The sequence below is a fragment of the Ammospiza caudacuta genome, chromosome 1, assembly GCF_027887145.1.
Source record: "Ammospiza caudacuta isolate bAmmCau1 chromosome 1, bAmmCau1.pri, whole genome shotgun sequence".
Classification (NCBI taxonomy): domain Eukaryota; kingdom Metazoa; phylum Chordata; class Aves; order Passeriformes; family Passerellidae; genus Ammospiza; species Ammospiza caudacuta.
Genome location: NC_080593.1, coordinates 36,224,352 through 36,238,390, shown reverse-complemented (window position 1 = coordinate 36,238,390; position 14,039 = coordinate 36,224,352). Strand labels below are relative to the sequence as shown.

Sequence of the window (14,039 nt, the reverse complement as noted above, 5' to 3'; positions counted from 1 at the left end):
GTCATTCCTGCTGTAGGACGTTTGAAGACACATCCCTATCATGTATGGAAGGTGTACATGTTGAAAATCAAGGATTGTCCACTGAAAGTGTTAGGGAAACTGTGGAATTAAGGGACAGCTTTTTAAAAAATCAACAATGTAATTGTTTGCATTGCAGAAGGCATCACGTTCAATTAAAGTAAGTGAAATAAATGTAGGGGTGTTTAACTCTTTAGAGGCACTGGGCATGAAGGTAGCCTAACAAGTTATTAAAAAACTCTGCCACTGCTCTCATTAAATTTAATATAATAAATTTAAATATTTCTGTAGCATCTGATGGCATGGTGTACACTAAGCAGTTGATTGGAAAGTGGTTTGAAAGTCACATAGAATATAGTCAGATAAAAGAATAATACATTCAATGCTCATGAATACTTTATTTCCCCCTCTAAATTTCAGTGGACTTAACTCAAAGGCAGTTGTCTGTTCTATTGTCTGTGCTGAGTTCTGAGGTATGTGGGTTTCTTGAGGAAGAAATCTTGAAGAATCTTGTATCAGTTGTGTGAAGAAAACTCTGAGTCCTGGTTTTTGCAGATTTTTTTTTTTTTCTGAATTTAGGGAAAGCCCCAAGAGTGAAGCGTAGGTGTGGCCTGCTGTTCACACTCCTGCTTGAGAAGAGTAGATTCACACTGATTTACACTTAGAATCTCAGGAAAGGGAATAAAAGCTGGTACCTGAAAAGTGTGAACGTGTGACAGTGGCACTCTGCTGATGGAAGGAGTGGGGGGAGGTCCGTGTGTTTGGGAGGTCCTGGCTAACCAAGATGAGGAGAATAACACATTCTTACATTCCCCCAGGAGCAGAAATCAGTAGTTCTTTGTGTCTGCAATAACCTTTTTCTTCTTGACCTTTTATTTCCACACTCACTGGCTATTTTTTTTTTAACAATCTTTGTGCAGGCATCTTGGGTGCATTCTTATTTTGGACAGCTTGTGGCTGTTGCAGGTTATCTGTTTCCTGTAGAGAAATTGCTAAGTCAGCCCCTAAACAAAATTACAACAAAACCATAGCACAAAGCAGCTTTAACTTGTTCCCAGCAATCTGTAGTGTGATACCCCTGTCTGGTATCTTAAAGTTTCAAAATTCAGTGTCAGTTAAAATGTTTTGATGTCCCTTTCTAAGTGTTCAGCACTGGAAAGCAACCTCCATTCTCTTTTACCAGGAAAGGTACAGGATCTGGGGCTCACAAACTGTCTGCACATGTTTGCAGATGCTTTATTGCACCATGATAGAGAAGCAGGGGATATAAATGGTATTCCAAAGAATTTCTCTCCATTGTTCCAACTGTGTCTTAGGATGTACCATCTACAGGTTTTGCCTTCAGTCAGTAAAGCAACCAACAGGGAAGCATTGCACTGCAGAAGTAGACTAAGTAGTTTAATTTAATCATAATTTTTTTAGAGTTTCTGAATGTTCTAAATTTCTGTTTTGACCTCAAACAGCTTTGCAGCTGTTTTCCCTTTCTGCAAAATAATGAGGTGTCGAGTGTTGTAGAGATTCATTTGATGAGATGATTCTAATTCTATTTCTATAATTCCTGTATCTGTTAGTCCTGACAAATTCAAACTATCATCAGTTGGATAACAACAACTCTATTTATCTGCGAAGGAATATGACAGACTGAGTTCAAAAGTTTAATAGTAAACAAAGATTTTTACAGTTTCCTGATTTTGCTGGTATTTCTCTTTGGTGTTTTCACTTTGGTGAAAGTGGGTACTTTGCATAGATAAAATATATTTTTATTTTGAATATAAATGCATCTCTGTGTGTATGTGTCTATTTGGTTTTCATGTAGGATTTAAGCTTGAAGATGAGAAATGTCTGAATTTGCCTTCATGAGCATTAGGGATCATACAGGTTTGTGTGCAAATGTAGTCTGTGTTGTTGCTCTCAGCAGGCTGATTTCAACTTAATGAAAAGATAATATTTATTCCATGCCCAAGAGTCAACAGTTATCTTCTTTTAGCTCAAAGGACAATGGTTTGAGTTTTGAAGGCTTGTTATCTGTTACAAGTTCAAAGAAATACTTATTTCCTCACAATAACTTCTAACAATGACTCAAAATAAATGTCCTTTCATCTGTATTCTGAAAATTATAAACACTGCACATTAAAGATGCCTGTGTACCAATACATGCCCAAACTTTTCTGAAGAAACTTTATATACTGTCATTAAAAAAAGTTTATAAATTTTACTAACAAATAATATTTATTCCAGTGATAAGATTTCCTATAATAAAGAAAACGTTTAGGTAATAACATTAAAAAAGTGTCACATGGGTTAGACTTGGCTCTTAGCATGCAATATACCTGCTTCTATTTTTATAAAAAATGGTGTGTGGTTTTTGGCTGGGCATCATAAAACCTATGGATTTTTAGTTGTTGAGTTCTTGGTTTTCAGATACTCTAATTTTGCTGGAAATTTAACCTGAAATTGTAGAGATATCAGCTGCTCATGTTAATCACTTCGGTGTGGTTTTACTGTTCTTGTAATGTGGACCAGTTTGTTATGAATGTACAGTTCTATTTGAGTGGTAGAGCTATTCCTGTGTAGTGGAAAATCTCAAAACTCTGCTCACATTCTTAGCATCATCTTAATGAAATAGTAATTTTAGAGCATCTCTGCAGTTTTGCAAGTGTGTTTTGGCATGCTGAGCTCATGGGCATTGGGAACTTCAGGAAGATTAGGACCAAATGTTGGCTTCTTCAGTTCCTTCTTGTATCTGAAAAGGGCTGGAAATCCAGTCTGTAAGGGACACCAAGTTGTCAGCTTTAATAGTTACTGCATGAGTTACTGGTTCTCCACAGCTGGTTATGGTTTTTCTACCATGAAATGGTGCTTAACAGCAAACAGCTGTGCAGGAAATGACAACCTAGTGAAACAACCATTGTAACATATTTTTGGCCAGTGAATTTCCAATTATAAGTTAAAATCTTATTTATTCAATGTACAATCTTCTTGTTTAGTGGCACTAGAAGCCCTGTTCAGGATTCAGGATTACACTTTTTGGAAGTCTGTGGTCCTCAGCCCTTTCCATATTGGTAAAATTTAAGGGTACCCTCTACCCCCACACCACCAGGCCTGTGAATGCTGACCCTCTGCTCAGCATCAGGTAGACTGAAATTCCACCTCAACTCTTTGCCATCCTATGATTAAGGTTGTCCATGGTGAGCTCTGAGTTTACCTTCAGTGGCAGAAGAGCCCTTCTCCAGGAAAATTGTTAATGATAAACAAACAATATATAACAAAAACAAATTAAACCCAGGGTCCTTCCTCACTGCAGGGAAAGTGCTGGTGTTGTTCACACTGTCCCTTGTGTTCCCTCTCAGGCATCCCAAACGTGTAACAGTGAGTACAGGGTGTTGTAGTGAGTCTGGACGTAGCAGCTTCTCCAGTTCATCCTGCCTTCCAGGAAGGGCACAGCATTTGTGTATCCAGGTGTGCTGCTCTCAGAGCTGGACCTTTTTTAATTAACCCAGCCATTTTTTAAATCAGAGGAATAAAGGTAATACAAAACACCCAAATGTTTGTAGGATTGAAGGGAGGAAGATTCAGTTTTCCAACTTAGGAGGAGGAAAAGAAAATGAAGAACTTGATGACTGTGCATCCAGAAGAAAAGGAAGATCTTCAGAACTGCTGGAGCTTACATATTTTTTTGACTAAACTGATCTCAGCATTTCTCTTTTCTCCTTTTTGTTGAGAAATATTTTATGATGGGAAAGTGAAAATCAGCTTTACATAAACCATTGCTTTAATTTTAAAGTATTTTATATGTTGGACTCCCAGTAACATCCTGTGCTATAAAACTGGTAAGAGACTCCTGGGTATGGATTATTGGGTTATTTCTCACAATTGACATCAGTCTTTTTTCAGAAGAGAGCAGAAGAATGCAAGTGCACAGAACTGTGCTCTTTGGACTTTTTCTCTGGCTTCTGGGATCTTGATAGATTTTATGGGGGTCCTGCTTCATAGTTTCTAATGAAAGTGGTCCTAAAATAGTCCCATTAAATTAATAAAACTAAGATGATATTAATTTCTGTTAATACAGAATTTAGCTGTATCTATAATTATCACTTTCTCTATGGCTGTACTAATAATATTTGAAGAGTTTAATGAGAGACTTTTATGATATTTATGACTACTTTTTGATACACATATGAAATGCACTGTTTATTGCATAGAGACTGGAAACAATTCCTTGCCCACGTAGCTTTACTCAGAAAATTATTTTTGTGACATCCACAGGTATTTATTATTTTCACATGAAAAGGTATGGCTCTTGTTCTGTTTGTTTTTGACAGAATAGCAGGCTTTTAAATCTTTCCTAAAAAGGTAAAAACTACCAGTATAAACAAAGACTTGCTTTTAACAAATACAGACATAATTTACTTGAGAGCATGGAAAAATACTTCTTGGAAATAGAGAGTCTTTCTATTGGAAGATATTAACTAAGGATTTTATAGCCTTTAGTAGGATCTGTTAAGTGTGTTCTGTAAAATAATGTTCATAACAGAGTGCAATCATATTTGATGCCATTTCTTTCATGAGCCCCAGTGCAGAGGTAGCCTCTAAACTGCTACAGAAGGAGTAAATTGTCTCCAATTAAATATTTTCAAGCAGCAAGTGTATTTTAAAGTTAAGTGCTTTTTAAAGGAGTTAAACAGGACATTTTAAGCAGCTGCAGTAATAAGCACTATATTTTTATGCATATAATCTGTATCTCAGATAACTCTTACTCCTTTCAGAGAGGTTGGAAGCAAGTCCTCAAAAAATTGCACAAAATCAGAGCTCAGAGAGCTGTTCAGGGGGAGGAAAGGAATTAGGAGAGAGTGGTTCAAGGCCAGCTTCTCTCTTCCTTATACCTGTCTATAAACTTTATCAATACAGGTTGAAAAGGATTTTCTTTTTCAGGTAGCCAGGGGATTTAGACTTTAAAATGCAGTCTGTCTCATTCTTTCAGAGGAATTAGAATAGTGAATTTTCATGTGGGTCACAGCAGTGCCAGAGTTATGAACAGCCTTTGCCAAATGGGTGGGCACATAAAATAGCATGACACATACTTAATTTCCTGGATTTGATATCTTGACTTTGAATTTGAGCTGCAGCATTTTACAGTCTCAGGGAGGGGAGTGGCTTCCTCAGTTGGGCTGGAAGGGAGCTTCTATCCAAGAAGGGAAATAGTGGAAGTATTTGTTCCTTGCATTTATAGTGTTATGCAGTTGTCCCCTTAAGATGGAATTGGTTGTCTAAAAAGGGCTTGGTTCCTTGCTGCCTGTTGGTACCACACCTCTGGTTTGTAGTTATACAACAGCCAAAGCACTGGAGAGTTGCATTTGCTCCACTTGATGTTGTATGGACTTGACTTTACAGTGTTGAGTGGCAGCATTGATAGTTAATTGATTGCTTGAGCATTAGAGTGCCCTAGTTCATATTATTTCTGTCTAGAATGTGGCTAGATAACATCAGGGCTACTTTTCCTGTTTGTCATATTCAGACTAAAAAAAAAAAAAAGTAGGTCTGGTTGTAAGTACAGTAGCAGGGAGGATTTCTAAAGTTTATTTTTATGTTCTCAAGTTCATCAGTGGCAGAAAATCTGCACAGGATGGATTTTCTTATCTAGGACTTTAGAACAGCAAAAATGATTCTCTGCAGTACACATGTTGTGCCTCTCAAAATGATTTTTTATTTTCTTGACAAAGTTGTTCTTGCTCTTAAGTTAATTTATGTGTGCCTGTTGCAGAGGAGTTGTTCTGGAATACTGTTAGCCCCCCAGTAATGACCTGTGTAAATTCTATAAAGATGTTTGGAGAGTTTTCATGAACACTTTAACTTCTATTTTAACACTTTGTTAAAATTTTTGTCCAGAATGAAGTAGAGAATGGAAGCACAGGTTGTAAGAAGAACCTAGAAAAGAGGGAAAAAACAATTATAGAGAAAGGTCTTAAGTGTTACCAAACAATGCACAGTCTGCTACCACCTGTTCAGGTATAAGTGAGATAAGAGCAACGAGGTGAGAGTGTGGCCTGTGTGAAAGTGGGAGGATCAGATGTAGCAGATGTCTGCAGCATTGCCTAGGAAACACTGGCAGTTTGCAGTCAGCAGCCCACGCACCGCACGGCTCCGGGGAACTGCAAGTGTCTCGGGAAAGCCCCTGGGACCATCTGCAGCTGAAGCTTTGTGTCACACAGTCCCGGTCCCCAGAACAGGCCTTTTGCACAGGCTGGCTTTTGCAAGCATGGCAAGCCTGCCCAGCCCCTGTTTTGCTGCTTCCTCAGCACTCCCAGTTCAAACTTCAGTACCTTTCTTTCTGTCCTCTAGGTAGCCAGGCATCAAACAACTGCTGGAACTTGATCTTTTGATTCTCTGGGAAATGTTAGTTAACTGCTTTGTTACTGATCCCAAGAATGACAAGCTTGCTTTTATTTTTAATATTCTTCCATGTGTTCTTCTGAAAAACTGAGAAAGCAAATGATTGTCTAGACATCCTCTATTGGTCAGGTGTATCAGTTTCCTTTCATGGGAGGCAGGAGGAGATGAAAACTGCCTTCAGTAGCAGTGTCTGCAGACTGTTCCTGAAGATCATTCAGTATAACTTCCAAATATTCCCTTGGCGTATTTTGACCAATACCTTATTTCCACAGTGCTCATTTGTTCAGCAAATGCATATGGCAGATGGCATTTGCTTTGAATTATTTTAGGAGTTAGTCTCTTCTGCAAGAGAAGGGGACTTCAGGCACAGCTTTACATTTCTTGAAAACAGAACATAAGCTAAGACTGAAGGTTAAACTATTTTGATTAGCCCCTGATTTTAGATGTTCTCTTGGAATAGTTCTAGATAAAGAGAAGGGGTTTCTTTTAATTGCTGTCTGAAATGCATCTTATGGGGTGCAGACCATCTGTCGGACCATAGCATTGGAACCTTCTTTTTGTGTATCCTGAGCTTTATCACCCGTGCATCTCCTTGGTGTTGGCCATAGATGCCAGGCTGCCAAAATGTTTCTTGGACAGAAAAAGAAATCTGGAAATCCCTGAAGCATCCCACCATTGGTGGTCATTGGTGTGATCTGCTCCCCTAGCATGTGGGTCACATACTGTAGCTGCCACTTGTCATGACTGTACTGACCTCAGTGGGAGGAATGTATTGGAACCGAAGCTTTGTCTGAAGTTTGGCTCTGCAGGAGGAATACATATAAATGGGATGTCTGGGTATCCAGTGTAACAACAGAAATTGATTCTTCTTTTCTGTCTGCCTCTTTAGGTCTTCAAAAGGTGACGTCAATAGTGAAGGATATGTGTTGGAGGTAGAATGCTGCTCCTCTTTAAACCACCTTTCACAGAAAAAGGAGATGCCTGATTTTATTAAGAAAGTGAGTAAAAAGAAAAGGGGGGAACCCCCCAGAACACAGTATGCTTTTATTTGCACTATAATTACTGTTCCTAGTTCTGTCAGTTTGGCAGTAGGAATATGCATCACTTGGACCACCTGGAATACTGGACTAGAATTTGTTGTTTTGTAATTTAAAGTATCTCAACAGCAGTTATACTTCTTGAGAGAAACAAGTTTGATCCTATTATTATTAAAAACTTATTTGTAGTGTCACAGGAAAATGACCTCCCACAGATGATATCAATGCAGAAGATGGTCCTACAATGTGCATTTTATGTTGAAACAATATATATAGTTTCTGGTTTTAGTATCCAGATATCCAGTTGGATAGTGCTTTACCTAAAAGGCCTTTTATCCCCCAGATTATTTAATTTTGTTTCAGTATCACATGGTGTTTCATAGAGCTGGTATTGGTAACCCTGATACTTTTGTGAACCAGAATACTGTTGCTTTCAATTAAGTATTAAATATATATTAGGGAATTTGAAGAGAACCCTGCGATTCTTTATCTATGGCCTTCTTTTTAAAATTATTTTTGACACTATAATATTCTGCCAGACTGGAAATTAGCAGGTTATGTCCATTTTAGTGAAAACAGATTCACATTGTGCTTGTTTTAAATTCTGCAGCATCTGTTGTGTCCTGTTGCATGTTATATAAACTAGCACTGAGTAGTGTATTTATTTAGCCACAGGGTGTGAGTAGGCACGCTTCCCTAGCTTTAGTCCATTTGCAGTGATAATAGTTAATAAAATTTTTAGAATAAACTACAGCACAGGCGTTATGAGCTTGATGGGGACTCAGCTTGACAGACTACACTGATCTTCAGTCTTCTATTTTTACTCTGAATTTTAAGAACTGGATTAAAATAATGTAGCTGTAACTATTTGATGCTGAAATATATATAGATTTTGGTATCAGAACAAACTGAAGTTTTCTGAACACATACAGCATTCAAAAATGTGAGCCCAAATTTTGTTTCAGGTCGAACTGTGTCATTACACTACTATTCTGATGTTATCTTGGATTATTTCAATATATTCATACTTAGGAAAAACTGGTGTAGTTATTGTGTACCAGTTTCAACATGTTTGATTTTGTTCTTCACTTCTTTGAGTCAGAGTAGAATAATAGGCATAACTGTCACAACTGGTAGCAAAATTGTGCATCATTGAAACAGAAAATGTCTTTGCATTTGTAACTTCAGAAAGAGTATGGATAACATGAAAACAAAATGACAATCCAGGAGTCATCTCATTTCCATAAATATCCAATTCTGAGACTCTTTAGAATGCTTTTCTAGACATGGAAATGTTGCTGTTGATAGAAGCCATTTGATTGTGGGGTTATGAAGATCCCTTTTTGAAAGATAATAATTTAAATTTTAATAGCTAGAATGTATATTTACAGTTTCTCTGTAGGTTGAGTATGTCGCTCAGCCTTAGATGTTATTTGATGTAGAGAAATTTGAAGTTCTTTGAAGCTGTTGCTGTCAAGTGCATGCTGTGTCACTGTATCTGATTATGCACATTGTGAAAGTCTCAACACTTTCATGTAAATCTAACTCAGGAAACAAGACTTGTTTGGGAGTAGGAATTAATTGTCATATTAACTAATTTGTCTGAGCAACAAAAATATCCATTGCTTTTAAGGGCATATAAACCAGATATAAATCGTGTTTACAAACAAAATAAATGGAAAAATAAAGGATATTCTTCAAACAAAGTAGTAATAAAAAGCTGTTAGAGAAGGCATTTCCTTTCTTTAAAAAATGAACAGCCTTATAATTCTTCTCAAACTGTGGAATACAATTGAAGTTAATAGAATGTTTTAATTGAATAGGGAAATCCTTTATTTTTTCAGAAGCTGTTCATTACAGAGCCTTTTAGCAGTTTTAGTATCTTAGTGTATTGCCAGTTACTGTATTTAAAAAACTGCTAACCAAATAGAATAGCTATATTTTCAAAATAGAATAAGTCAAAATTTTCTCCCTGAGCTTACTAAAAATTTCCTATACACCAAGAAAATTAATTTTATTCATTTTATTGTGCGCTGCTGAGCAAATATGACTTACCTTGAGTTTGAACATGGATGCAATTTTAATATGTTTTCTGGATTGACTTTTTGTTGCATTGAAATTGTACTTAATATTGAATATTAACTGCTTCCTTCTGCAAACACAACACAATTTTACAATAGGTAATATGTGCTTTTCTTCTATAGCTCTATATAATGTGTAACAAGGAGGTTGTTTTACCTGCAGAATGCTTCTTGCTCACCAAAACAAAGTGTTTCAGTAGAATGTTGACTATAAAACATTTAGGAAATGCCAAAGAAGACTCTCTGGTCAAACCTTTGTTCTGTGGCTGAGCTCTTTCTGTGCTGCTGGGCATCATTGCAGTTCTCCATTGTCTCTGCTGCTTTTCTGCCATGGTTTCTGGCTATGGCAAGACGGGGAACATTTAAATATTGGGGACATGATGTTGCATAAAATCTACTTTTCCTATACTTTAAAATCACCACAGTGTGCTTGTTCTTTGATACTTAGATGTGGATCTAGAGTGACTTAACCTGTCCTAAAGAGCTCAAACAGTCCCATGGTGTCTTTGATGCATAATTTGTGGGCAGTGAAGGAAGTAACTAAACTGTTGTGCACATATTGTACTGCTGTATTGGTATTAACACTGCTGTCTTTTGCTCTCAGACTGAACAGACATTAAAGATTTGCTCACCTGCTTTATAATAAGCAGAGCTAACTTTTGAACTTTGATCACCGGGACTCAGATCATTCTGAAATTGTTGAAAGTAGAGATGTTACTTCTAAGATACCATATTTTGTAATATTTAGACTTATGTCTCATGTCAAATAGGGTAGCTTTTAATTACTTCCTTAAGTTGCTTTTTGTTTCTGTGTATCCTGTTATCATGTTTTCATCTGAGAGTGTTCTCTGGAGTCCATGGAGACAAGTAAGAGAAGGAGGAGCTAGGCTGACATCCCAAGTAAAGATTTATTTTGGACACACAATCATATGTGAATGCCAGATATATTTCTCATGACCTCTTTTCTGTATCAATCTGATACATGTCTAGAATCTACAATCTGGTACATGTCTAGAACTATCAGGCAGAAGGTTTTACTCTTATGTTCACATTTTTGCCATGTTGGTGACAGGTTAAGAAATGGAGGATTCTTTCTGTACCACGTCTCCCCAGTTTTAACTTCTTAAAATTTAGGAAGCACATTTTTGGATCCTTGGCTATCTCCTTAATAATGCACCATCAAAGGGAATTCTTGTATGGTGTCTTTTTTTTCAGTGTGACACCATTGCAGGATTCACGTTTCTTGTCCCTGTGGAAGTAGGAAGCATGTTAAGCACAGAAGAGCGTGGTTTAAAAATTATGCAGCTTAACTGAAATCCAAATGCAGGCATCTTTTGTGGTTTTGGCTAGACATGGATCTCTCCCTGCTGGTCTGTTCTTAATGGCTTCAGAAATGAGTCTAATTTCTTTCAGCAAACCTAAGGCAGTACAGATGAGTAATTGGTTCTGCATTTTCAGAAGTGGACTGGTTCCACTTGTAACAGGACTGCCATTATGAAACACCTTTGTGATGCTTATTGTGCCATGAAATCTGCTGGATGACACAGTGTGTGTCAAATCTGCTCTTTGCTGTTCCCTCTCTTGTGTCTTGGTCAAGTTCAGTGAGTAAAAATCATTACCACTGGCTCCAAAGCTGCCAGTAACGTGTCACTGCCTTAATTGATCCTCAGAACAACTTCTGTAGTCCAAAGCACCCCACAAATAATCTTGACTCTTGCAGATACAGTGACTTTGCTGGTAAGTTTCTTGACATTTATTTTATTGCCAAATAATAGCATTGCTGGGCCATGGAAGCGATGGTACCTCTCAGATGTAAGTGAATGGGACCCCAAGGAGGAATCTGCCAAGAGAATACATTGCAGGGATGCTGCCACTACTTGATCTAGTGTGACCCCCAGTTCTCTCTGTTACAAAGGCAAGTTGAGCAGAGAATTGCACTATTTTGAAAGAAAGGCTGTACAATACTAACACTTGTGTGAAGAACTCTCATCCTGCATTGCTGAAAGGATCTACTGTATTTGAGCCCTCTAGACAGTTTTATGGAAAAGTAAATGTTACCAGGAGTAAAACTGGCATGAGTTATGCCATGAAAATGTTTCAAGTGTTAGTTTATGCTCTGGAAATTAATATGCATTGCTGAACTGTAGTTGAATTCAGTGTGCTTCTGAGAGGCGAAACATTTCTTGGAGCATTTTGATCCCCGTGCTGTTACCTGCCCTCCCTTCATTGGGGGAGCCTCAGGCAGGAGACTGGATGGATAAGGAACTGCTACACCCCCTGAAAAACTACAGGTCACTCTCACTGCATGTTTCTCTGCTTTGGCGATTTAATTAAAATATTGAGATCCTTCTTTTCCGCTCTTTTGATTTTTTTCCCCTTCCATTGATCCATAGCTGTTTTGGAGTTTTCAGAATTACTGCTGTCTTAGCTCATGTGCATTGTTTTCTGGAGAGGCATCAGTGTTACAGTTCTAATTGGTGAAGAATTTTTGTGTTAGTGTTGCTCTTAAGACACAGGTTCATTCTCCAGCTTCTTTTAAGTTGCAAGATCGAAGCAGGCTTGAACTATTTAGGAGGACCTTGATTCTCCTCTAAAATAACAGCTAAATACCTAGGGAAATTTAAGAGTTTTTAAAATCTTTTCCATTAATGCTTCTAGTCAGAGGAGTGATTCACTTATTTTCTACATATCACATCAGAATGAAAATTTGTTTTGTGTGATCAAAACAAGGGGCTTCTCATATCTGTATTTTGCATGAAAGCAATATGAAATGATTCTGAACTCTCAGCTTCTGAGTTTTTCAACTCTCTTCAGCATCTAATTAGGAAATGGCAAGAGGATATGGAAGATAAACATATCAATGTCTCCCTAATATTATATGATTATTTTTTAAGTTAACAGCATGACAAAGAAATGAGAAGACAAAACTCTGCAATTTCCTAGAAAATAACTAATGTAAACATTATTGATATTATAATTTTTTTACTGATAATAATAAGAATAATAAAAATGCTGGGATTCATATAGCTGTTCCAACATTTGTCGTATTCTTGTCTCTTTCATTACTTATTCTTCTTGTCTTAATCTTTAAATTTAGATTTATTTTTTGGAAAGAACAAAGAGATGCAGCTCATGGGTTCTTAGGAACACTGGTGTGTTTGTGGATTTCTTGACTCAGATGCTGAAGTCTTACAGGGCTCTCTTCTGTGAAGTCTGTGTTTGCTTTGTTGGTACCAGGGGACCTTAAATGGTTGTTGTAATCCTAAGCATTATTCTTTATTTTACACGTTTTAGCTGGTCTGTTCAGAAGTTTCCTGCAGGGTGTACAGTCAGAGCAGGTGGCAGTAAAAGAGAAAATGGGAAAAAATTAAGTGCTTAATACTGCTCAGAGGTTTGTTCTTCAAATAAATAAGCAGTTCAGATTTATCTTTGGGGCTAAAAAATGGCCCTTCTAGAGTCTTGTTTTTTACCTCGGATTATTTACCTAGATGTGATTACAATCTCATCTAAAATAATTTCTGTCCTTAAAACAAACCCAAAAAATCCCACCACAAAACCTTCACTCTCCAGGGTATTTGCAAGAGAACAATACAATATTATTTCTGTAGTGCATTGTAATGAAAACCATTTCTGAGCACTTAGCTGACTGCTTTGTTTTCTGCATGTTTTCAGTGCAAACAGAGCCCCTATTTTTTTAAAGTATTTGGATTTTAACTGTAGATATGGTCATGAAGTGGAACTTGAAACTCAACATCAATAGTTCAGCTGTTTGTAATCTGCTGTGATAATATTTATTAAAGTGCATTTTGTTAACATTTTCTTAGTGTATATATAACAAGAGATGGTAAAAAATAGCATATACTCTATTTTAAACAGCCTGGTGTGAAGGGAAACATCTGTTCCTGCTTAAGCTTCTTTCAACTTGTGTTCTTTTGACTAAGCCCTGGAAGAGTGGTGTTGATATATATCTTCCATGGACATTGCAAAACTATTTTCAGGACTCTCCCAGGAGCCTGGTAGTGCTTTTATAATCCTTTGCCCCCATCAGCTTTCAAGTCATCCCCTTGCCCAAGATAAAAATAGATTATAAAGTATGTAGTTGATATTTTTAATGATCCTACTTCTGTCTGGTGGGAAAAAATAACTTTTAAAATAACAATAATATGATAATGTTTTATACTGTGCTAAAATAAATTACCAGCAAATTGTTCAAATTGTAATTTTGGCTACGAGTAACAGATGGCTTGATGAAACAATGTGATTTTAAAGAAACACTCTTCAGTTGATATAAAAATAAAAGTAGTATTCCCTGCAAAGTAAATGTAAAGCCTGTAAGTTTGAGACTGAATTCCTACTTTTTAAAATACTGCTGAACCTTTTTTTTGGTTTGTTTTCACTGCCTAGAACAGAGATGGACTAAAATCACTCATATTGAATCACATTATCGACAGTTACTAAAATGGTTTTTAGCTACAACAATCAACTACACACCTCTCTAAATCTATATTTTCCT

The 14,039-nt window shown here is 36.9% G+C and overlaps 1 protein-coding gene across 1 annotated transcript in view; it reads left to right on the top strand.

Annotated features, from left to right (window-relative positions):
* RFTN1 (raftlin, lipid raft linker 1) overlaps nucleotides 1-14,039 on the top strand; it is a 95,477-nt gene that overhangs the window by 43,040 nt on the left and 38,398 nt on the right. The window contains exon 4 of the mRNA XM_058807336.1: nucleotides 7,298-7,406. Within this exon, the coding sequence (XP_058663319.1) occupies nucleotides 7,298-7,406 (109 nt within the window). The remainder of the gene's footprint in view (nucleotides 1-7,297; nucleotides 7,407-14,039) is intronic.